The sequence below is a fragment of the Oncorhynchus clarkii genome, chromosome 11 (assembly GCF_045791955.1).
Source record: "Oncorhynchus clarkii lewisi isolate Uvic-CL-2024 chromosome 11, UVic_Ocla_1.0, whole genome shotgun sequence".
NCBI lineage: Eukaryota > Metazoa > Chordata > Actinopteri > Salmoniformes > Salmonidae > Oncorhynchus > Oncorhynchus clarkii.
The window spans coordinates 9,177,281-9,202,949 of record NC_092157.1 but is presented as its reverse complement, the minus strand read 5'-3'; the positions used below and the strand labels follow the sequence as shown (position 1 = coordinate 9,202,949).

Here is a 25,669-nt window from a genome sequence, read left to right as displayed (position 1 = left end):
GAACATTTACGAAATGTATGGCATGATTCATCAAATCAAATCGATCCCGTCACCTGAGAAGAGTCAGGAGGAAATTCCAGGCCCTGGCCATGTATCTGTGTGTAGAGGAGGATGTTCCAGACCAGGCTCTGACCATGTATCTGTGTGTAGAGGAGGATGTTCCAGACCAGGCCCTGGCCATGTATCTGTGTGTAGAGGAGGATGTTCCAGACCAGGCCCTGGCCATGTATCTGTGTGTAGAGGAGGATGTTCCAGACCAGGCCCTGGCCATGTATCTGTGTGTAGAGGAGGATATTCCAGACCAGGCTCTGGCCATGTATCTGTGTGTAGAGGAGGATGTTCCAGACCAGGCGCTGGCCATGTATCTGTGTGTAGAGGAGGATGTTCCAGACCAGGCGCTGGCCATGTATCTGTGTGTAGAGGAGGATATTCCAGACCAGGCTCTGGCCATGTATCTGTGTGTAGAGGAGGATATCCCAGACCAGGCTCTGGCCATGTATCTGTGTGTAGAGGAGGATATTCCAGACCAGGCTCTGGCCATGTATCTGTGTGTAGAGGAGGATATTCCAGACCAGGTTCTGGCCATGTATCTGTGTGTAGAGAGTATATTCCAGACCAGGCTCTGGCCATGTATCTGTGTGTAGAAGCTACAGGAGCAGTATCCTGGCACACAACTCGGCAACGCGTACAGCATGATGGCCGCCGAGTTGATAGCACCATGACGATGCACGTTAAACATTCCCTGCAGCGCCCTGATGATCCCTACAGCAACAACAGAAAACCCAAACATATGGCAGCAGATCCACAAGGTCTGCCATGAGAGGTGACTGTATAGTTTCCTTAAGGAAAAGCACCTTTAGTAAATCCGCTTACTCTGTGAGAGCTTCCCATGTCTGGAATACACTGCCATCAGACATACATAACTACACCACATATATCACACTTTCACAAAATGCTTGAAGACATGTCTAAAGGTCAATCAGATTTGTGAACATAATCTCTAGCTGTGTAAGGACCAACTTTGTTGGTTTCGGGATCCCCTTGCTTATAGCTCACTTTAGCCCATGTCACCTGTGGTATGAGACACAGGACCAATGTGCAATAGCCTATCATCCTGCAGACTTCTTGCTGTGTAGGATGCCCCATTTCAGCCATTACGAGCCCTGTTGAAAATTAATAGAGTTTCAATTTATTAAGAATACAGTACCGCAAGAGTTGAACAGGTCAAGGGTCAAAAATACTAGAAGCATATTCAGGGATTACAGCACACTATTGCAAAACATTAGCATTTCACCATAAGTAAATATACCCAATTTGTGGGAAGTTTATGGAAGGCTACCTGACAGTTTGACCCAAGTTAAACAATTTAAAGGCAATGCTGCCAAATACTAATTGCGTGTATGTAAACTTCTGACCCACTGGGAATGTGATGAAATAAATAAAAGTTGAAATGAATAATTCTCTCTACTATTGTTCTGACATTTCACATTCTTAAAATAAAGTGCTGATCCTAACTAACTCAAACTTACTTTGAATAAATATCAGGAATTGTGAAAAACTGAGTTTAAATGTATTTGGCTAAGATGTATGTAAACTTCCCACTTCAACTGTACATCGAGGAACTAGCTATCTAGTGCATCAACTAGCTCTAGAACGTACTTATTTTTACGCTACCAAACCTGTCTCTCCTCTGGATTCCTCAGATTCCAGGCCCAATAATACTTACTCGACTCCTCTCTCCTCCTCACCGTTGTCCTGCGGGGATTAATCTAAACATTGGTAAAAAATAATAATAATTTAGGTTCGATTGTGCTACTTCCATTATATAGGAATCCAGATATGTCTCATACTTTTAAAGACACATGAATCGAAGGAGACCGAAACCTCACCTTAAAAAATACAAATAACGACAACTGGGCGGGGTGAAGAAGCAAAAAAACACACCTCCAATACAGAGTTTCAAAACTTGTCCTTGCCACCTCGTTAATCTATCTTCAAAGGATTATTCATTAACCCCTCATATTTGACCATTTAAATAATATATCATATTTTGAGTGTGCATATTCACTGTTGTAATGTGTACTGAGCTATAATAAGAACCGTCCTGTGTTTATTTTTTAATTATTAAAAAAAAAAAAAAAAAAAAATTTTTAATTAACAGTAACATACAAAACATAACAGCCAGAGTGATTCCACAAAGAAATGAGAAAAAAAACGAATCCACATATCAATTCAAATACAGACATGTAGCGAATACATGTTTTTACATTTTGTTTTGTATACGTTTTAATGACTCTAAATAGCATTCCACATCAGATCTAAAAAAAAAAATTGAAAATTGGCTTTTTCTTCATAAATGTTGATTTGTGTAAGAAAGATGTTCCTCTTAAAATAAAGAGATTTATGACATACTCACGTTCAATTGTGGAATCAGTGTAGTAGAATAATATGTCAAACTTAGAAATGTCAATGGTTGTATGCAATTTGCGGCCAAGATATAGTTTTACGTCAGTCCAGAACACTTCACTATATAAACAATGACAGAATAAGTGTTCAATAGATTCCGTTTCTAGTTAAAAAAAACTGCATTCACTGGTAACATCTGGTATATATTTAGAAATCAAGCTATTACTCGGATAGAATCTAAGGATCATCTGAAAGGAGATCTCCTTTACTTTATTGGTCACCATAAATGTGTGTGGAGTGAGCCAAGCACGGCTCCAGTTTACATCAAACGATGAAGGCCAACAAAATATCGCAGAGGGAATAGACTTCCTATAGAAAATATCCCTTAATAAACAATTGTTGAATTTCGTATCGAGTAGACCAATGCCATTTACCTGGATATCACCTACAATCGGAGATATTCCAAAATATACATTATTCTGAAGAAACGTTTTGTTTTATCCCACTTAGGTATAGCTTTAATAACAGTGTCATATTCCTCGCTTAAAACCTCAAAGTTGTATCTTTCCATAAATTATCTCCACGTAAATAGGTTCCCACTAATATTAACTAATTGTCTGGACAAGGATAATGTTTTTCGAGAACCATTTATGGTAAAATGACATATTTTTTTCTATGTAATATCGACCCATTGTTCCATATAAAACATGTATGAGGTGAAAAGTTGTGTTTATAGAACAACGCCGAGCACATTAAAGCCTGCTTGTGAAAAGCTGCCAGTTTCACAGGAAGTTTACCAACAATATATGGACATTGTAGTAAAAAATGAAGCCCTCCGAACTTCTGAAAAACAAAATGAGGTATAATATTCCAGAAACTATGAGGATTTTTTATGTACCTTTTAATCCAATTGATTTTTGATATCTGATTGAATAGAGTGAAGTCTAAGACATTTAGACCGCCGTCACAAACCCTGTTGGTGATAACATCTCTTTTTTTTTAAAAATCTTATGTGGCTTGTTTTTCCATATGAAGATGTACAATTGCCTATCTAAGATACAGCAAGTGGATTTGGGAATGTCAATAGATTAAAAAAAGATAGGATGCACGAGATAGACCCTCAACTTTGGATAAAACCATGAGATTTTTTTTTTGACAGATTCAGTTAGAAGGTTCAAATTAAGATCATTCACAGCCTTCAGATTTTTGGTGATCTTTACAGCGAGGTAGGTTACAGTATTTTTTTCAGAGATGTTACATTCTGCTGGATTGAAAGCTCCTTTCAGAACAAACATCTCACATTTGGAAAGATTTAATACCAAACCTGAGATTTTGGAGAACTGCTTCACGATATCCAATGCTAATCTAGTTTGTGACACATGTTTCAAAAAAGTGAGGTTATCAATTATCATGATTTAAGAGATCCTTGTGTGGTTTAGGTATAAGAGTAATAACCCCTTGCTTCAAAGAGGCAGGTAGTTCTCCCTTCTTTAAAGCCTCCTTAAAAGTTTCAAGTAAAAATTGTGCTATTTCTTCAGAGAAGGTTTTGCAAAATTCAGAGGTTAATCCATCCATTTTAACTGAGCAATCCCGTACTGGATGTCCATAATGGATAAATCTTGTCAGCAAGACCGATTGAATTCTTCACTAACCGAATGAACCTTCTCTATAGAATCAAGGAGATCCTTAGAGTCACCCAAATTGCTATCTAAGGAGTAAAGATTCTCATACAATTTAGTGGTAAAGTCTGATAACAACTCTCTATCCTCAGTGCTAACCCCATTAATCTTACATTTCCGAAGTGTGTTGAGTTCCCCTCTCCTCTTTTCCAAATTTAAAAAAGTATCTACTGTTCTTTTCACCTTTTTCAAGCCATTGTTTTCTGGATCTTATGAAAGCTCCTCTAGTCTTTTCCTCATACAATGTATCTAGTTGACTGTAAATCATTCAATTTAGCTTTCTCATTAAGATCAAGATGCTCAATCTCTGTGATATCCGCATTTGTCTTAGAGAGTTCAGCTACCTCACATCTCCTTCTTAAAGCAAGCCGTTTTCCATAAGTAATACAGGCTGAGCGGATTTTAAATTTCAGCAGTTCCCAATATTGACCAAATTCTGCATTAGATGTAGCTAAAATCCAGTAAACAGAAATTAGAATCTTAATCACATTTTTGTAATCATCATGCAATAACAATTAGTTATTTAATTTCCAATAACCACCCGAGTATTTCTTACCATCATTGCTGCACATTCTTACAGTCAACCATATGACTTTATGATCCGTCAGGACTGCAGGCAATATTTTTACCTCTACAGTGTTGGGCTCAAGACTAGAGGTTATCACCCACAAATCAATTCTTGATTGTAGAGAACAATCTCTATTACTTCATGTGTATCGTCTCTCTCCAGGGTTTTTAACTCTCCATATGTCAATTAAGTCCGGGTTTTGACAGAAATTTACCAACTTGTTCACACCAATGTTAGGCCTATGAGGCAATCAATCAGTCTCATTAGAATAAACCATATTAAAATCTCAACCAGCTATAATCTGACTGGACAGATATTTTCTCAAAATACTTTTAAGAGTTTCTTCAATTTCCTCTAGAAGTAAGTTATTTGGAGGACTAGAACATCCATATACATTATATACATATACATTACACAACACAAATAATCTGTCCATGTGGTTGATGACCGCTGCTAGCCAATGTCCATTGGAATCCGTGTGCTAAAATTGCAATCCCAGTTGAATGATTAGTCCCGTGGGCCCAAAAAAATTACAATGCCCCACTGATTTTTCCAATAATTATAGTCCTCTTTGCATTAATGTGTTTTTTGAACGAATACAAGATCTGCGTTGCAGTCCTTGACAAAACAAACAAAAATGCTTTTCTCTTCACGGGTGTTTATTAAATAACTGATATTACTCTCGAATGGATTGCCTTTAATCTCGCTAACCAATCAAATATGATTATTAACTTTCTGTCAAAGACACAGGCACCTTAATCGGTTATCGGTCAATCGATGAAGGCTTGTTTAATGGCGTTGTACCCGAAACGATTCGAACACTCGACTTGTAATGCCTAGATTTGGATTTCGCGCGAAATTGAGGCATTGTCTTCACGCCGGAAGCAGTGGACTCCGTGGAAAGTATCACGACTAGAACATTCGGTGAGTCTCAGGTAAACAACGTTTTGTTCGCATGTTAGTCATTATTCGTCGGTAGTTGATTAACGTCTAATATTGCATAACATATCTACATTAAAATAGCATCATGCAGCACGAAGTCAAATATCATAATTGAGCGCGAGGAGGACACTAGCAGTCTTTCATGTACACAATGCATAGCTAGCTAGTTGCTAACGTTAGCTAATTTGCTCTCAGTCAGCTAACTATCGCATTCATTGTTTTGCAGAGCACATTCCACCATGGGAATTCACGGGCTTGCAAAGTTGATTGCAGACCAGGCACCATCTGCTATAAAAGAACAAGACATCAAGAACTACTTTGGTAACCACCAAACATTACTGTTATTTTTTTTTTGTTGCCGTCCAAGCTTTCTCGTCATGCAGGGGTGTATCACGCCATTGCAATGTTGTCTTGTTCTCTTGACTACTTTAGGGCGGAAGATCGCAATAGACGCCTCCATGTGTATGTATCAGTTCCTTGTCGCTGTCAGACAGGATGGTAATGTGCTACAAAACGAGGATGGAGAGACCACAAGGTAGCTAACTAGCTACATGTTCCCGCATGCCTGTAGAGCTACTCGTGCATGTGTGAGATATAACGTTAATAATAGTGAATTAAAATGCTGTATATATTCTTCTAACCCATTCTAATGTGATATTTTCAAGTTTCAAGTCAGTTTTGTCACGTGAATTTTCTTGCATCCTCAGCCATCTCATGGGCATGTTTTACCGGACTATCCGCATGCTGGAGCACGGCATCAAGCCTGTCTATGTGTTTGATGGCAAGCCCCCACAGCTGAAGTCAGGAGAGGTGAGACAGGCTGAGGTCACATTAGCCTCTATGAGTCAGTGTGGACTGGACAAGCCTCCACTGTTAACTTTTAGATAAAAACACATTTTTCTAACAGTCCCTTTACAATGTAGAATAAACTTAATTTTAACTTAACTCTGCATCAATGAGAGTATGATGAAAGGTTAGTCTACATGCATTTACTCAAATATTGAACAATCTAACTCGCTTGCTCGCTCTCTCTTTGTCTCTCGCTCTTTCTCTCTCTGGTTCTAGCTGGAGAAGAGAGGAGAGAGGAGGGCTGAGGCTGAGAAACTGCTGGCCCAGGCACAGGAAGCAGGTAGAGCAAGTCACCCACTGCAAACTGACATTGATTTACTTCATGTTTGCATGCCAACAGAAATTACGCCATGGAATTGTGTAGTGACAAGCTATTTTCCTATTCACCACTAGGGGAGCAGGAGAACATTGATAAGTTCAGTAAACGTCTGGTGAAAGTCACCCGGCAACACAACGACGAATGCAAGAAGCTGCTCACCCTGATGGGGGTGCCATACATCGAGGTTTGTCTAAATCTCTGTTTAGTTCCTTTCCTTAGCCAATCATAAACAGTTGAATGTTATGTGAATGTAGTTAGGTAACCACCTAACATTAGTTTTTTTTTTTTTTTTTTGCCCAGAAATATTTTTTTTCTGTCGAGCATATGCCGTCTCGGTGAACTAATCCATTGCGGAATCCTAGACTAAAAGCCAATTTATGCTTGATCTGAAAATGTGGTGGAGGGTGTGACGCAACTGTGGAGCCTCCACAGACATGCAGAGGCCAAATCAAACTCTGTGCTGCAATGCCATGCGCCTCCCAAATGTTGTAACAATGCGGAGGGCTCTGTATAGCTCCGCATTGACATGATTGGTTGACGGTAGGTGAGGGCGGTACATCCTGTTTAAACACACTCACTTCCTTGACAACTTCCTTCACAACAGCAATGTTCTGACTTTTGCAGAGGCCGTATCACAGTAAAGGTGCAGACATCAGATTGACCATGTGGCACCCAGATGCACAATGTACTTCTGTCTCCAGAATGTGCTCTCTCCCGCCAATTTGTGCACATTCATTGTTTCATAACTGCATTGTGTGAATTGTTTGCATTTGATTGTTAGTGTTTGATTGCTAGTTTGTTTATTCCCCGTTACATATATCAAATCAAAGTTTGTCACGTGCGCCGGATACAACAGTGAAATGCTTACTTACAGGCTCTAACCAAAAGTGCAAAAAAGGTATTAGGTGAACAATAGGTAGGTAAAGAAATAAAACAGTAAAAAGACAGGCTATATACAGCAGCGATGCTATATACAGAAGAGAGGCGACATACAGACTTCGCTGGAAGTGAGGTTAGTCAGGCTGATTGAGGTAGTATGTAGATATGGTTATCACCAGTTACATTTACTGTTACTTCCTATAATTTTTAATCTACAGTGTTTGTTTGGTTACGGTCATTTCTGTTTAATGCATTCAATATATTATTATTCATTCTCGTTGTCAGTGGACACATTGTTTGCACAGTGGACAACCTATGCAACACTTGTGACAAACAATTAAAGGTTTATGTCATTCCTTTTAAGTGTTTTGTCAATTCAATTTAGTCATTGTCTTTTTGTTTGGAGCGTTTCTGTCAATGTTGAGTAAGGACGTGCACCTGATTACGCTTAGAAGTAGGCCTATAGGCTACCTGGCTTGTGTACATATGCCGGCATAAATCTGCCCATTTGGGGGGGGGGGGGGGGTCTGATAGTATTTCTGTTTTGGCTAGTTCATTTGTTCTGTTTTGATAGTGAAGATACAATCTCCCATCTCACCATCTAGGCTCCGTGTGAGGCTGAGGCGAGCTGCGCTGCTCTGGTTAAGGCTGGGAAGGTGTTTGCCACTGCAACAGAGGATATGGACGGTCTGACTTTTGGAACAGGGGTCCTACTAAGGCACCTCACTGCCAGCGAAGCCAAGTACTACTGCACTTCCTATACTACCTTAATCATTACCTATCTTTTCATCCCATTATACAGTATTTGCAGCATCACAGCCATACAGTTTGTGGTCCTATTTTAACAGTAGAAAAAGCGGTGTATGTTATTGTATTTGATGTGTGTTAGATATTCATATTTTTTTTCGTTTTATAACATTTATGTTCCTCTATCCTAGAAAGCTTCCTATCCAGGAGTTCCTGTTCAGTCGCCTTCTGCAGGACATTAATCTGACCCATGAGCAGGTATCTCCAGACATACCCGTCTTCTGTTGTCAAGAACTGTCAGTATAATGTCATGTTGTGACATCAGACCATGATCTTTTTGTTTGTAACTGTGTAGTCCTCTACCTCCGCCACTCACTCTTCCCCTCTCTCGCCTCTGTCTCAGTTCATAGACCTGTGCATACTGCTGGGCTGTGACTACTGTGGTACTATCAAGGGAATCGGGCCCAAGAGAGCCATTGACTTGATCAGACAACACGGCTCCATCGAGGAGATTCTGGAGAACATCGACCCGTCTGTGAGTACTGCTCTACTGACTGTCCCTAGCTAAGTAGTGTTCATTGTATTACATTCTCCATTGTCTCCATTGCTCCTCTTCAGCGCAGAAATTCAGGACACTCCCACATTACTAACAGTCTTTAGTTTAAGTTCAAAACAACGATGCAGCAGTTCTCCCTGTCCCAGAAGTCAGTCTGAGTGTCTGTCTCCTTGGCCCCTTGCAGAAGCACCCTGCCCCAGAGGACTGGCTGTATAAGGAAGCCAGAGGGCTGTTCCTGCAGCCTGACGTGGTGGACTGCTCCACCGTAGACCTCAAGTGGAGCGAGCCTAACGAGGATGCCCTCATCCAGTTCATGTGTGCAGAGAAACAGTTCAGGTGACTGATAGTCTGAGCAATGAACATTATTGGCCCCTTAAAAAAAAAATATATATATATATATATATATATATATATGTTTTTACATGGCATAAAAGTAACACCTGTGTCAAACAGAACTTTAATACTCTTTACCTAATGATTTATGTGAGTTTAGAATGGCAGGGGCGAGTCCTAAATTCTCCCATTTGATGTCATTGCATGACTAAGGGGAAATTCAACTAAAGTGGAAGTTGGGATTTGCCCCAAATGGTGTAAATAGTGGAATATATGCTTCAGTCACACTTCTGTGTTCTAAATCAGTCAATTATTCTAAGTGGTGCAGTGCTTGTAGACCTCTGCTGCTTTTTCACTGTTTTAAATGTTAACACTTACATTTGAGCAGACACTATTATCCAGAGGGACTTACAGGAGCAGTTAGGGTTAAGAGCCTTGCTCAAGGACACATCGACAGATTTTTCACCTAGTTGGCTCAGGGATTCGAACCAGTGACCTTTCGGTTATTGGCCCAGCGCTCTTAACCGCTAGGCTACCTGCCACACCAATTTCACACCACATCCACATGTTATGCCGTGGTTGGTATTTTGTATTTCTATTTATTATGGATCCCCTTAAGCTACTCTTCCTGGGGTCCAAACACACCAAAGCACCCACATTATATATAAAACCAAAGAAAACGGTGAACTACGTTTGTACTGAATGAATTAAGATTAAACAGTACATCATATAACATCTCTACACCACCACACGTTCAATACAACAATATCACATTGTGAATCTATGCATGCATGTGTGAGTGATGAATTTTGACTCATCCTTTCAGGTGTGTGTGTGTGTGATGTGTTTTCAGTGAGGACCGCATCAAGAACGGCTGTAAGAAGATTCTGAAGAGCCGACAGGGCAGCACACAGGGACGACTGGACACCTTCTTCACTATCACCGGGTCTCTGTCATCAAAACGCAAGGTGCTTAGGTCACTACATCACATACTTGACAGCATGGCACACAGAGGGAGAGAAGTGGAGCTAGAACCCTGAACAATCTAAATGGTTGACAATTTGTTCTATTACAGATTGTCTTGAGAGAGAAACAACAACATGAAGCCTCTTGACCATACTGTATCCATGTTAAAATGATCCTCTACTTCCTCCTTGTTTAGGAACCTGAGACAAAGGGATCCAACAAGAAGAAACAGAAGACCGGTGCAACCTCAGGCAAATTTAAGAAGGGCAAATAGACTACAAACAGGAAGTGAAGCAAGTATAGCAGAAGTTAGTGCAGGAGTGTATGAATCACTTAGCTACAATTACTTACTACAATTATAGTGCGTCTGATCAAGTGTTTTTCATGTTGAACTAGGCAAGTTTTATGAATGTTTATTCTTTTGAATAAAATATTAAAAAATGGATTTCAGCTTGAATTTGAGTTCTTATTATTTTTATAACAAATTAAATGGAACATGCATTCCCATTCAAGTCAAGAGCTAGGGGAGAGGGAGATGCCTCTTGCTGAAGCTTTGTTGCATTATCAATATGACAAACAAAATGTGCTGGAGTATAGAGTCATTAGAAAGGGGAAATGTTTTTATAGCACATTCATTTCCATTCTTGTGTAGACTTTAAAAGAATCATGTTAAATTAATACTGTCTCTTTTTTATATATATATACAGTGCCTTGCGAAAGTATTCGGCCCCCTTGAACTTTGCGACCTTTTGCCACATTTCAGGCTTCAAACATAAAGGTATAAAACTGTTTTTTTGTGAAGAATCAACAACAAGTGGGACACAATCATGAAGTGGAACGACATTTATTGGATATTTCAAACTTTTTTAACAAATCAAAAACTGAAAAATTGGGCGTGCAAAATTATTCAGCCCCCCTTAAGTTAATACTTTGTAGCGCCACCTTTTGCTGCGATTACAGCTGTAAGTCGCTTGGGGTATGTCTCTCAGTTTTGCACATCGAGAGACTGACATTTTTTCCCATTCCTCCTTGCAAAACAGCTCGAGCTCAGTGAGGTTGGATGGAGAGCATTTGTGAACAGCAGTTTTCAGTTCTTTCCACAGATTCTCGATTGGATTCAGGTCTGGACTTTGACTTGGCCATTCTAACACCTGGATATGTTTCTTTTTGAACCATTCCATTGTAGATTTTGCTTTATGTTTTGGATCATTGTCTTGTTGGAAGACAAATCTCCGTCCCAGTCTCAGGTCTTTTGCAGACTCCATCAGGTTTTCTTCCAGAATGGTCCTGTATTTGGCTCCATCCATCTTCCCATCAATTTTAACCATCTTCCCTGTCCCTGCTGAAGAAAAGCAGGCCCAAACCATGATGCTGCCACCACCATGTTTGACAGTGGGGATGGTATGTTCAGGGTGATGAGCTGTGTTGCTTTTACGCCAAACATAACGTTTTGCATTGTTGCCAAAAAGTTCAATTTTGGTTTCATCTGACCAGAGCACCTTCTTCCACATGTTTGGTGTGTCTCCCAGGTGGCTTGTGGCAAACTTTAAACAACACTTTTTATGGATATCTTTAAGAAATGGCTTTCTTCTTGCCACTCTTCCATAAAGGCCAGATTTGTGCAATATACGACTGATTGTTGTCCTATGGACAGAGTCTCCCACCTCAGCTGTAGATCTCTGCAGTTCATCCAGAGTGATCATGGGCCTCTTTGCTGCATCTCTGATCAGTCTTCTCCTTGTATGAGCTGAAAGTTTAGAGGGACGGCCAGGTCTTGGTAGATTTGCAGTGGTCTGATACTCCTTCCATTTCAATATTATCGCTTGCACAGTGCTCCTTGGGATGTTTAAAGCTTGGGAAATCTTTTTGTATCCAAATCCGGCTTTAAACTTCTTCACAACAGTATCTCGAACCTGCCTGGTGTGTTCCTTGTTCTTCATGATGCTCTCTGCGCTTTTAACGGACCTCTGAGACTATCACAGTGCAGGTGCATTTATACGGAGACTTGATTACACACAGGTGGATTGTATTTATCATCATTAGTCATTTAGGTCAACATTGGATCATTCAGAGATCCTCACTGAACTTCTGGAGAGTTTGCTGCACTGAAAGTAAAGGGGCTGAATAATTTTGCACGCCCAATTTTTCAGTTTTTGATTTGTTAAAAAAGTTTGAAATATCCAATAAATGTCGTTCCACTTCATGATTGTGTCCCACTTGTTGTTGATTCTTCACAAAAAAATACAGTTTTATATCTTTATGTTTGAAGCCTGAAATGTGGCAAAAGGTCGCAAAGTTCAAGGGGGCCGAATACTTTCGCAAGGCACTGTGTATATATATATATATATATATATATATATATATATATATATATATACACACAGTGCATTCAGAAAGTATTCAGACCCCTTGACTTTTTCCAAATTTTGTTACATTATAGCCTTATTCTAAAATGGATTAAATGCTTTTTTCCCCTCATCAATCTACACACAGTACCCATAATGACAAAGCAAAAACCAGGTTTTTAGAAATGTTTGCATATTTATAAACAGAAATACCTTATGTAAATAAGTATTCAGACTGTTTGCTATGAGACTCGAAATTGAGGTGCATCCTGTTTCCATTGATCATCCTTGAGATGTTACTACAACTTGATTGGAGTCCACCTGTGGTAAATTCAACTGATTGGACATGATTTGGAAAGGCACACACCTGTCTATATAAGGTCCCACAGTTGACAGTGCATGTCAAAGCCAACACCAAGCCGTGAGGTTGAAGTAATTGTCCGTAGAGCGTCGAGACAGGATTGTGTCAAGGCACAGATCTGGGGAAGGTTACCCAGACATGTCTGCAGCCTTGAAGTTCCCCATGAACACATTGGCCTCCATTGGATGTCTTTCAGGGGCAGGGAGACTGGTCTGGATCGAGGGAAAGATGAACAGAACAAAGTAAAAGACATCCTTGACTCAAACCTGGTCAGGACCTCAGACTGGGGCAAAGGTTCACTTTCCAACAGAACGACCCTAAGCACACAGCCAAGACAAGGCAGGAGTGGCTGTTGGACAAGTCTCTGAAGGTCCTTGAGTGGCCCAGCCAGAGCCCAGACTTGAACCTGATCTAACATCTATGGAGAGACCTGAAAATAGCTGTGCAGTGATGCTCCCCATCCAACCTGACAGAGCTTGAAAGGGTCTGCAGAGAAGAATGGGAGAAACTCCCCAAATACAGGTGTATCAAGCTTGTAGCGTCATACCCAAGAAGACTGGAGCTGTAATCACTGCTAAAGGTGCTTCAACAAAGTACTCTGCAATTCAGCACTCTTATTACCCTCCTCCTTGGTCAAATAGCCCTGACACAGTCTGGAGGTGTGTTGAGTCATTGTCCTGTAGGAAAACATGATGGGATGGCGTATCGCTGCACAATGCTGTGGTAGCCATGCTGGTTAAGTGTGCCTTGAATTCTAAATCATTGACAGTGTCACCAGCAAAGCACCATCACAACTCATCCTCCATGCTTCACGGTTGGAACCGAACATGGAGAGATCTTTTGTTCACCTACTCTGCGTCTCACAAAGACATGGCATTTGGAACCAAAAATCTTACATTTTTACTCCAGGCCAAAGGACAGATTTCCCCCAGTCTCATGTCCATAACGTGTGTTTCTTTGCACAAGCAAGTCTTCTTGATGTCCTTTAGGTGTGGTTTCTTTGGAAGTAATTTGACCATGAAGGCCTGATTCACACAGTCCCCTCTGAACAGTTGATGTTGAGATGTCTGTTACTTGAACTCTGTGAAGCATTTATTTGGGCTGCGATTTCTGAGGCTGGTAACTAATGAACTTATCCTCTGTAGCAGAGGTAACTCTGGGTCTTCCTTTCCTGTGGTGGTTGTCATGACAGCCAGTTTCATCGTTGCGCTTGATCATTTGAGACTGCACTTGAACGTTCAAAGTTCTTGACATTTTCCACATTGACTGACCTTCATGTCTGAAAGTAATGGACTGTCATTTCTCTTTGCTTATTTTAGCTTTTCTTGCCATAATATGGGCTCCCGAGTGGTGCAGTGGTCTTAGGCACTGCATCTCAGTGCAAGAGGCGTCAGTCATTACAGTCCCTGGTTTGATTCCAGGCTGTTTCACGTCTGGCCGTAATTGGGAGTCTCATATGTAGGCGCACAATTGGCCCAGCTTTGGCCGGGGTAGGCAGTCATTGTAATTAATAGTTTGTTCTTAACTGACTTGCCAAGTTAAATAAAGGTTCAATTTAAAATTGGAAGAAAAGAAAATGATGGGCTTAGCCCTATTTGGTGAAAGACCATCTTCTGTATACCATCCCTACCTTGTCACAACACAACTGATAGGCTGAAACGCATTAAGAAGGAAAGAAATTCCACAAATTAACTTTTAACAAGGCACACCTGTTAATTGAAATGCATTCCAGGTGACTACCTCATGAAGCTGGTTGAGAGAATATCAAGAGTGCAAGGCTGTCATCAAGGCAAAGGGTGGCTATTTTGAAGAATCTCAAATATAAAATATATTTTGATTTGTTTAACACTTTTGGTTAGTACATGATTCCATATGTGTTATTTCATAATTTTGATGTTTTCACTATTCTACAATGTAGACAACAGTAAAAGAGAGAACCCTTGAGTAGGTGTGTCTAAACTTTTGACTGTATATAATTAGTAGAAAATTATACTTCTTGCTTTTGAAAATGCAAATAATTTTGTTCACTTATAAGGAATAGGAAGTACATCACATGCCATTGTCCAACTTGAATTGCAACACTTCAGTTTGTCAGAACTCACTATGGGTGTGATATCATCTCCTTTTCTGTGATCGCTTTTCAAGATCGTAAGGCAAGTATCGACTTCTTCACTATCTTTTAATTTTAATGTTAAGACTCACTGAAATGTTATGACTGGTAATGATTTGAAATGCTGCTGCTGTTGGTTCATGTTATAGCTTTACAACTGAAAGCCATACACTGCGTTCAGAAAGTATTCAGACCCCTTTCCTTTTTCCACATTTTGTTACTTTAGTCTTATTGTAAAACGCATTAAATTATTTTTCCTTATCAATCCACACACAATACCCCATAATGACAAATCATTTCTAAAACATGTTTTTTGTTTTTGTTATTATGGGGTATTGTGTGTAGATTGAGGGGCGAGAACAATTTCATCCATTTTAAACAACATAACAACGAGGGGAGAAAAGTCAAGAGGTCTGAATCATTTCCGAATGCACTGTACGTATTAAGGTTCAATGTAATACATTTGAGTAATTTAGCAGAGACACTCTTATTCAGAACGACATACAGTTGGTGCATTCATCTTATGATAGTCAGGTGAGACAACCGCATTACATTCATAGTAAGTACACTCCAGCAGGTATCAGCAAAGTCAGAGCTAGTGTGTGTGTGTGGGGGGGGTGGGGGGGGTTGGTAGTCAAGTGCGGATGTTAGTTCACAAAAGGTTTTTTTGAGGTCAGGCTGTGAAAGGGGGGATGCTGTGGGATTATTTAAAATGCCCTGAAGGGGTAGGGTTTCTGATGTTTTCGCAAGATGGGCAGGTAGCTTCAGGGGGAAGCTGGTTCCAGCATTGGGGTGCCAGGACAGGAAAGAGCTTGGACAGCCTGAGCGGCAGCTGCCCTCCTGTAGGGGTGGGAGAATGGAGTGCTCGGGTGTTGGGTTTGAGCCTGAAGGTAAGGAAGGGCAGTGTGTTGAGTTACTAAATGTGTGTATGTTTGTACTGTTTCAGGTGATCAGTAGTGTGTGAGTTCTCACATGGCTTGTCCTGAGAACATGTTTTTTCTCATTGTCCTCTTTATATCAGGTGAGTCTTACACACAACGATAACTAGTTATGAATCAGACAGAGGAATAAGTACAAGGGATGATGTTTCATACTATGAGCTGTATTCCCATCTGTCTCAATGTATAGAAAAGCAGAGTTTAATAGTCTGGATTCAAACATTGTGCTCCAGATATGTTCATGATCCAGTTTAGGGCATGGAGTTGTGACATCAGGAATCACCTGTACATTGAAATGAGTATATATTTTTTGCTGCAGAGAGAGTGACTGTACTGAAAAGATCATATTACCTCCCTGATGTTGTCCTTCATGTTGCAGGTGTTTTGGTCAGTTTTGGTCAACGAAATTTGATCACCACAATGCCAGATAGACTGGATGTACTGACTGGCTCCTGTGTGCAAATCCCATGTTCATTTGATGTTCCTGAACAAAAAAAGAATAAATATAACAGCACAATACTAACCTCTGGAGTGTGGATTAAAGAAAACTCAAACTTTGGTGGGCGTCCGGACAATGTGATATTTAACAGTAGTAAGACGGTCAACAGATATCAAGGGGAGATAACTGGAAACATGTCCCAGAAGAACTGCACCACAGTCTTCTTCAATGTAAACACCAGTTACACTAATATATACTTCTTCAGGATTGAGAGTCAACCATACCTTGCAACAGATCCTGATAAGTCTGTTAATATAGTTGTCAGAGGTAAGTGACAATTTATCTTTAAAACCAACCATTTTTTTCCAGTTTAGATTCCTTGCATCAAAGATAAGAGTTGAACAAGTGGACAGTTTAACTGTCAGTGTAAAATATATTTATCTACAATGTATTACAGATTTGCCTTCCAGTCCCATCATTACTGTCTCAGGTGAGGTGAAGGAAGGGACCCCTGTAAGCTTGAACTGCTCTGCTATCGCTCCCTGTCCTGAACACCCCCCTGAGCTGACATGGACTCTCCCAACACAGTTCACACCTGAGAACCAACTGCAGGAGAATCCAGACCGAACCAATTCAGTTCTCTCCACGGTGACCTTCACTCCGTCATACCTTCATCATGAGAAGAACATCACTTGTACCTCAGTCTACCCAGTAGGGACAAGCAACAAGAGAGCTGAACATAACATGATGCTTAACGTTTCATGTAAGATTTAGTAACCGGTTCCTGTAGAATAGATCATTCTATCATGTTTCACTGATGATTGTAATAGAGTGGTTTTGATGAGACTATTCAATATACCATATCCAGATACATTCTAAATGAACCCCTCTCCCCCAGTCTCTCCTAAGGACACATTGGCCTCCATCAGTCCAGCTGATTCAATATCAGTGGGCAGCTGTGTTAATCTGACCTGCAGCAGTACAGCCAACCCTCCTGTGACTAATTTCACCTGGTTCCAGATCAGTGGGGGTAAAACAACACAGGTTGCATCTGGACAGAGTTACTTCCTCAATGTGACTGCTGGTGATAGAGGACTGTACTACTGTGAAGGAAGAAATAGTCACGGCTGTGGGAAGTCGAATGAAGTGCAGCTGGCTATAAAAGGTAAAATGGGCACGTAGGGCACAATCGTAGGTTAGATATACAATATATATTCAAAAGTATGTGGACACCCCTTCAAATGCGTGGATTCAGCTATTAAATCCTCAGATGTTTTGCTGACATGTGTTTAAAATCGAGCACACAGCTATGCAATCTCTGTAGACAAACATTGGCAGTAGGATGGCAACATTCACTACCGAGTTCCAAACTGCCTTTGGAAGCAACGGCAGCACAAGGACTGTTTGTTGAAGGGTTCATGAAATGGGTTTCCATGGCCGAACAGCCGCACACAAGCCTAAGATCACTATGTGCAGTGCCAAGAATCAGCTGCAGTGGTGTTAAGCTCACTGCCATTGGACTCTGGAGAAGTGGAAATCCGTTCTCTGGCATGTTGAATATACGATTCACCATCTGGCAGTCCGGCGTACGAATCTGGGTTTTGTCGGATTCCAGGAGAACATTACCTGCCCCAATGCATTGTGCCAAGTGTAAAGTTTGGTGGATGAGGAATAATGTTCTGTGGCTGTTTTTCGTGGTTTGGGCTGGGCCCCTTAGTTCCAGTGAAGGGAATTCTTAACGCTACAGCATACAATGACATTCTATATTCCATATTAATGCCCATGATTTTGGAATGAGATGTTCGACGAGCAGGTGTCCACATACTTTTGGTCATGTAGTGTACTTGAGAGATCTTTTTGTGAGAATTGACCATAATATGTGTTGTATTTTCAGGGCAAGAAGAGTCAAAAACCTCAGGGGTTGGTTTCTGGTTCCTGGTTTCTGGGGTTGCAGCAGGAACTCTGGGGGCCATTTTGCTTATCAGCCTGATCAGTCTTTTTGTATGGTAAGAACTATTCCTGGCATCAATGCAAAACAGTTTTATTTCTGCTGTGTTTGTGCTTTTGCATATGGAAACCCTCACAGTGCATTCAGAATACCTTTCTAAATGTCTTCCAGGAGGAGAAACTCGAGGCTCCACGATGGACTTGAAAGGACAGACAATTCACAGGGACAGGTGGGAATAAGGCTCAACTTACAAAACCATCTACAAAGTGTATCTAAGGAAGTACTGAGTTAATGCTGAAACTATTTAAAGCCATGAGGTTAACATAGTTTCAGAGCAAGTTTAGGGGGAGATGATCATATCGAAAGCAATGCCACATCCTGTAATGACATGGAATGATAACAGAATGGCTGTTGGACTTTGACAGTGTTTACTGTCTTTACACCTGTCAGTTGAATTGACATTTTCATTGACATCCCCTCAGTATGTGTTGTGTAACCTGCTGACCTTAGAGTTTTACACATTACTGAGCTTAGAGCTTTACACCTGTTCCTCTCTCTGTGTTCGCTCCACAGAACTCCCCGGTTGGGACAGTGTGTACTAACCAGGCCACAGCCGGAGAGGAACCAGAGGAACTTGCAGAATACCAGCCTGAAGAGATCCACTATGGTGACATAGACTTCTCCAAACTACAGACCAAAGAGACCCCAGCTGCAGCCCAGGACAGGGTCCAGGGACAGGAGAGTGAGTACGCTGAAGTCAAAGTGAACAGAAGAGTGGCTCAGGAACCCCATCTTAACTACCTAGATGGGCTTTATGCACAAGTGAATTAACAAGGTGGAGGTTAAGTATTTTGGCAATTGGGCATTAAGTGTTTTTATGTACAGTATTATCATTGTGTATTAGTTTCTATTGGTACTTTTGTTACATTTATAATTGTGTGCTCTTTGATTATCTGCATATTTGTAAAATTTGCTGGGATGAAAAGTGTTTAACTGTTACTATAGTGTTGATATGATGATGCAGGCTACTCTTTATTTTAGACCATTTATTTTGAGTGTTGAGTTCACAGAGCATCTGTTTAATGGGTTCCAGTATAGAGGAACTGCTGAGTTCAACTAGCTCACTGAAGGCAGTTTAAGACCATATAAAGTCAATGATGACTGAGGAGAGAAGACACAGTTAGTTGGAGAGACGGTGGTCTGATACAAGACAGGAAGTTGGTGCAGTAAGTCTACATGATGGCAGAATGGTGTTAACATCTACTAGTCACTGTTTCTCTTATTATTTTGTGCAGTTCCCAGAATAACAATATCTATTTTCAGTTTATATCTATTTAGAAGTAATTATTTCAGTTTTTATGTTGAGTGTTAAATTGAAGAAACAATTTAGACTGAATTTAAGGTTGTTGATTAATTGCCCTGCAATAAACCTTTACATTCAATGTCCATGAAATCTTTTGGTCTTATTGGTCCAACATTTAACATCTCATTAAAATGGATTCTATTGAGATTTTGTGTCACTGGTCTACACACAATGTGGAATTATGTTTTTAGACATAAAAATGAAAAGCTGAAAGTCAATATGTATTCAACACCTTTTCTATGGCAAGCCTAAATAAGTTCAGGAGTAAAGATTTCCTTAACTTGTCACATGAGTTGCATGGATTCACTTAGTGTGCAATACTAGTGTTTAACATGATTTTTAAATGACTCCCTCGTCTCTGTACCCCACACATACAATTATCTGTTAGATCCCTCAGTCAAGCAGCAACTTTCAAACAGATATAAACAGCTTTTCCATTGCCTCACAAAGAAGGGCACCTGTTGGTAGATGGGTAAAAATAAATTAAATCTGACATTGAAAACCCCTTTGAGCGTAGTGAGTTAATTAATTACACTTTGGATGGTTTATCAATACACCCAATCACTACAAAGATACAGGCGTCCTTCCTAACTCAGTCGCCGGAGAGGAAAAACACTGCCCAGGGATTTCACCCACAGGAGGTTGGTGGCACATTAATTGGGGAGAACGTACTCGTGGTAATGACTGGAGCAGAACAGGAGGAATGGTACCAAATACATCCAACAAGTTTTCCATGTGTTTGATTCCATTCCATTTGCTCCGTTCCAGACATTATTATGAGTTGTCTTCCCCTCAGCAGCCTCCACTGATTTCACCATAAGGCCAATGGTGACTTTAAAACAGTTACATAGTTTAACGGCTGTGATTGGAGAAAACTGAGGATGGATCAGCAACACTGTACTTACTCCATAATACTAACCTAAATGGCAAAGTGAGAAGGAGGAAACATGTACAGAAAAAAAATTATTCTAAAACTGCTTAAAAATGAGCAAAGAAATTAATTCTATGTCCTGAATAAAAAGGGTATGTTTGGGGCAAATCCAACACAACACATCACTGAGTACCACTCTTCATATTTTCAAGGTGATGGCTGCACCATGTTATGGGCATTCTATTTAATCAATTTTTAATTCAAGCTGTAAAACAACAGAATGTGGAATAAGTCAAGGGGTTCTTTCTGAAGACACTGAGGATACCAAACATTAGGAACACCTTCCTAATTTTGAGTTGAAACCCCTTTTGTCTTCAGAACAGCCTCAGTTCATCAGGTAATGGACTCTACAAGGTGACGAAAGCATTCCACAGGGATGCTGGCCCATTATGACAGCAATTTATTTTTATTTCACCTTTATTTAACCAGGTAGGCTAGTTGAGAACAAGTTCTCGTTTGCAACTGCGACCTGGCCAATGCTTCCTACAGTTGTGTCAAGTTGGTTGGATGTTTTTTGGGGGGTGGACCATTCTTGATACACACCGGAAACTGGTTAGAGTGAGAAAAAACAGCAGTATTGCAGTTCCTGAAACCAGTGCGTGCGCCTGGCACCAACAACTGCACCTCATTCAAAGGCACTTACATTTTTTGTCTTGTCCAAACACCCTCTAAATGGCGCCCATACACAACACACTTCTCAATTGTCTCAAGCCTTAAAAAACCTGTCTCCTCCCCTTCGTCTACACTGAAGTGGATTTAACAAGTAACTTCAATAAGGGATCATAGCTTTAACTTGGATTCACCTGGTCAATCTATGTCATGGAAAGAGCAGTAAGACTGGTTCTGTTTTATCACCTAATAACTACTCATATATCCATTGATAGTGAGTGGAAGCCTGATCTGCATGCAGGCACATCGTTTCATTATATTTCCATACATTTTATCCACAGATAGGCAAAGCAGCTTCCACAAAATTGAAATGACCGTGTTAGTAATTTTTTTGTCCGTACCACCATATTGCAGTATCAGAGTATTATAATGTCCAATAGTCAATACTTTATCTTCTCTCTCTGAATCATCTGGTCCCTCCACCTCTCAATTCCTGATCCTGTCCTCCAGAGCCTTCAGCTCTCCCTCCACCTGTTGCGGGAGGTCGGCTCCCACCTACTGGGTAAAGTACGCCCTCAGCTCCTGGGTCTCCTTCTCCCAGAAGACCTTGGGAAGGTCGAAGAGTGATTTGTCCAAATGTAGTGTTCTTGCAAGATTAGGAGAATTAGGCTGCAGGTTAGGAGAATTAACGTAGCAGGTTATGATAATTAGATCAAGGAATGGAAAAGTGTTAGGATTAGCTTAAATGCTAAAAGAGTTTGACTTCAATTTTACAAAAGCTTTATCCCAACTAGACTTGACCGTCATAGAGGGAGTGTAAGGGGTGTGTAACTGGTGGCAGGGAAGTCAGACGCAGGAGAGCAGAACTAGGTAACAGCCGGAGCTGTTTAACTCCAAAACCAACGGCATCAAGAAATAATCAACATGGGTACAAAACCCGAGTGAGCCCATGTCCAACTTGCCTCCCAGTACCTGTAGGTCGCGGTCTCGGGTCATTATTTTCACGCCACTTCAATAAGAAGTGATTTTGGTAGCAGGTTAGCAGCAGGGCTGGATTACCGAACGGCCCCAGATAGCATATGATATCAAAATGTGTTGAATAGTGGGAAATTAGCTCGAAACAACAACATTTTTTGTCAGCTTCATGACAACATGTCGAATAGCATTATAAAACTGTAAATATGCATCTCTGCACCATGGGTTGAAATGCTCTCCACATCATGGCAAAATGGGTTGAAATGCTCTCCACATCATGGCAAAATGGGTTGAAATGCTCTCCACATCATGACAAAATGGGTTGAAATGCTCTCCACATCATGGCAAAATGGGTTGAAATGCTCTCCACATCATGGCAAAATGGGTTGAAATGCTCTCCACATTATGGCAAAATGGGTTGAAATGCTCTCCACATCATGGCAAAATGGGTTGAAATGCTCTCCACATCATGGCAAAATGGGTTGAAATGCTCTCCACATCATGGCAAAATGGGTTGAAATGCTGGGTTGAAATGCTCCACATCATGGCAAAATGGATTGAAATGCTCTCCACATCATGGCAAAATGGGTTGAAATGCTCTCCACATCATGGCAAAATGGGTTGAAATGCTCTCCACATCATGGCAAAATGGGTTGAAATTCTCTCTGCACCATGGCAAAATGGGTTGAAATGCTCTCTGCACCATGGCAAAATGGGTTGAAATGCTCTCCCCACCATGGCAAAATGGGTTGAAATGCTCTCCACACCATGGCAAAATGGGTTGAAATGCAGTAAGTAAGAGGGGGTGTGTGGGGTCGTCCGACCCTGGTTAGGAGAGCATTTTCACTAACCGTAACCCATAGCCGTAATTCTCCTAACCTGCTGCATAAATTCTTCTAGCCTGATACGAAAAAGTCAAATCTGTATAGAAGTGGAGTGAAAATGTGTCATCCAGCCCACCAGGGTTTTCTTGGCAAATAGACTTTAAAGAGGAAGTTAAGCAAGAAAAAGAGGAAGTTGGTGTATTACAAGTTGAGTGTGAGAATCAGTCAGATACAATTACACTTACTCTGTTTCATACCAAGTCTGTTTTTCATGTTGAAAAAATGATGTGACAACCCTATGATTTTGCATGGGTCCCAAGATCCTCAAAAGGTTCTACAGCTTCACCATCGAGAGCATCTTGACCGGTTGCATCACCGACTGGTATGGCAACTGCTCGGCATCTGACCCTAAGGCGCTACAGAGGGTAGTGCGTATGGCCCAGTACATCACTGGGGCCAAGCTTCCTACCATCAAGGACCTATATACTAGGCGGTGTCAGAGGAAAGTCCATAAAATTGTCAGAGACTCCAGTCACCCAAGTCATAGACTGTTCTCTCTGCTTCCGCACAGCAAGCGGTACCGCAGCGCCAAGTATCGAACCAAAATGCTCGTTAACAGCTTCTACCCCCAAGCCATAAGACTGCTGAACAATGAATCAAATGGCCAACGGACTATTTACATTTACCCCCAACCTTCATTTGTTTTGTATTATCTATACATGGTCACTTCACACCTACCTCCATGTACAAATTACCTCGACTAACCTGTACCCCCACATTGACTCTGTACCGGTACTCCCACATTGACTCTGTACCGGTACTCCCACATTGACTCTGTACCGGTACTCCATGTATACAGTGGGGCAAGTATTTAGTCAGCCACCAATTGTGCAAGTTCACCCACTTAAAAAGATGAGAGAGGTCTGTAATTTTCATCATAGGTACACTTCAACTATGACGGACAAAATTAGAAGAAAAAAAATCCAGATAATCACATTGTAGGATTTTTAATGAATTTATTTGCAAATTATGGTGGAAAATAAGTATTTGGTCAATAACAAAAGTTTATCTCAATACTTTGTTATAGTTGAAGTGTACCTATGATGAAAATTACAGACCTCTCTCATCTTTTTAAGTGGGAGAACTTGCACAATTGGTGGCTGACTAAATACTTTTTTGCCCTACTGTATAGCCTTGTTATTGCACATTTTCTGTGTTTCTTTTGTCAAAATTGAGTTTTCTAGCAAGTTTGGGATCATTTTTGCAGCAGCTTAGGTGTCACGCCCTGGCCTTAGTATTCTGTGTTTTCTTTATTATGTTGGTTAGGCCAGGGTGTGACATGGGTGATTTATGTGTCTTGTTTTGTCTAGGGGTTTTGTAGTCTATGGGGGTTGTGTTTAGTTGAGTGTTCTAGGTAAGTCTATGGTTGCCTGGAGTTGTTCTCAATCAGAGGCAGGTGTTTATCGTTGTCTCTGATTGGGAACCATATTTAGGCAGCCATATTTTTTTTAGGTATTTTGTGGGTGATTGTTTCCTGTCTCTGTGTTTTGCACCAGCTAGGACTGTTTCGGTTTTCCCACGGTTTCTTATTTTGTATATGTATATTGTTCACGTTATCATCTTTATTAAAGATGTTCAACCATAACCACGCTGCATTTTGGTCATCCTCTCCTTCCCGGGAAGAAAGACGTTACATTAGGAGAATTAACATAGCAGGTTATGAAAATTAAATGAGTAAAGTACAATTAAATAAATTAAGGTGCGAAAAAGTGTTGGTGTAGGAGAAGTTGAGTGGTATGTGAGAATCAGTCAGAATTACAGTTACTCTGTTTCATACCAAGTCTGTTTTTCATGTTGAAACATAATGTGACAACACTATGTTTTGTATCGATCTCAATAAATTGTCTTCAATAAATTAAGAGTGGCTTTTGGTTCATGGTTTAACAATACGTTTAAATCCCACACACATTCCCATTTAATCCAGATAGAGGATTGTTTCTTTTGTTGTATTTAACGATGTATCAGGGGTGGACTTTGTAATTTGGGGGCCAGTTTCAGAATGATGTTGACTTGTCCTACCCCGCCCAACCTATTTTGTAGAACTGTTTCCTTTCTGGCAGTAATGAAATCTATAGGTCATATAATGCTGTTGAGTCAGTGGCTAACACACACTTTGTGTGTAGAATCAGTCAGTGGGCAGCTGGGGCCCATTTCATTTGAAACTGGTGAAACATGGATCAGGCCAACTCTGCAATGTTTCAAGTGACTGAGACTAATTGTTCTGGAGTAGAAGGTTCATTAGAAAATTACAATGTTCTTCGAACTTATATTTGAATACAGTGTTTTCACAACTGATAAATAAACCCAGAACAGACTATTCAACATCTTGTTAAATAAATACCGTAGTATTCTTTAAAAATCATTTCTCATACAGTTATTAGGAAGTACGTCACTGTTGAGATGTGAGATGTGTCACATGAATTTCATCACTTTAGTTTGTCAGACCTCACTATGTGTGTGACAGTTTCTGCTGTAGACAGTTTACGTTACCGTCTAAGGCAAGTATCGACTTCTTCACTATA

At 40.5% G+C, this 25,669-nt stretch overlaps 2 protein-coding genes across 3 annotated transcripts; both read left to right on the top strand.

Annotated features, from left to right (window-relative positions):
* Positions 1 to 5,506: 5,506 nt before the first annotated feature.
* LOC139420605 (flap structure-specific endonuclease 1) lies at positions 5,507 to 10,701 on the top strand. 2 transcript variants are annotated; one of them, XM_071170799.1, is made up of 12 exons: positions 5,507 to 5,577; positions 5,822 to 5,916; positions 6,028 to 6,130; positions 6,303 to 6,405; positions 6,661 to 6,724; positions 6,838 to 6,947; positions 8,248 to 8,384; positions 8,581 to 8,647; positions 8,793 to 8,924; positions 9,130 to 9,281; positions 10,132 to 10,246; positions 10,441 to 10,701. In XM_071170799.1, exons 2-12 carry the CDS (start codon positions 5,835 to 5,837, stop codon positions 10,516 to 10,518), a joined length of 1,143 nt encoding a protein of 380 aa, XP_071026900.1. In that variant the 5' UTR covers positions 5,507 to 5,577; positions 5,822 to 5,834; the 3' UTR covers positions 10,519 to 10,701. The 2 variants fall into 2 exon arrangements, with proteins under 2 accessions (XP_071026900.1, XP_071026901.1); XM_071170800.1 differs by having other exon boundaries at positions 5,529 to 5,588.
* A 4,305-nt stretch (positions 10,702 to 15,006) lies between these two features.
* Positions 15,007 to 20,012, top strand: LOC139420171 (myelin-associated glycoprotein-like). The gene is made up of 8 exons (XM_071169953.1): positions 15,007 to 15,103; positions 16,007 to 16,081; positions 16,378 to 16,764; positions 16,895 to 17,200; positions 17,336 to 17,602; positions 18,332 to 18,443; positions 18,557 to 18,614; positions 18,959 to 20,012. The coding sequence occupies exons 2-8, from the start codon at positions 16,033 to 16,035 to the stop codon at positions 19,214 to 19,216; spliced, it is 1,437 nt and encodes a 478-aa protein (XP_071026054.1). The 5' UTR covers positions 15,007 to 15,103; positions 16,007 to 16,032; the 3' UTR covers positions 19,217 to 20,012.
* Positions 20,013 to 25,669: the final 5,657 nt, after the last annotated feature.

Excerpts from the sequence above, each read along its gene's own strand:
- LOC139420171 (XM_071169953.1), top strand. The coding sequence starts at position 16,033 with ATGGCTTGTCCTGAGAACATGTTTTTTCTCATTGTCCTCTTTATATCA. Across the intron at positions 17,603-18,331 it reads AGTGCAGCTGGCTATAAAAG|GGCAAGAAGAGTCAAAAACC; the intron begins GTAAAATGGGCA and ends TTGTATTTTCAG. Across the intron at positions 18,615-18,958 it reads CAGACAATTCACAGGGACAG|AACTCCCCGGTTGGGACAGT; the intron begins GTGGGAATAAGG and ends TTCGCTCCACAG.
- LOC139420605 (XM_071170799.1), top strand. The coding sequence starts at position 5,835 with ATGGGAATTCACGGGCTTGCAAAGTTGATTGCAGACCAGGCACCATCT. Across the intron at positions 5,917-6,027 it reads AGACATCAAGAACTACTTTG|GGCGGAAGATCGCAATAGAC; the intron begins GTAACCACCAAA and ends TGACTACTTTAG. Across the intron at positions 10,247-10,440 it reads CTCTGTCATCAAAACGCAAG|GAACCTGAGACAAAGGGATC; the intron begins GTGCTTAGGTCA and ends CTCCTTGTTTAG.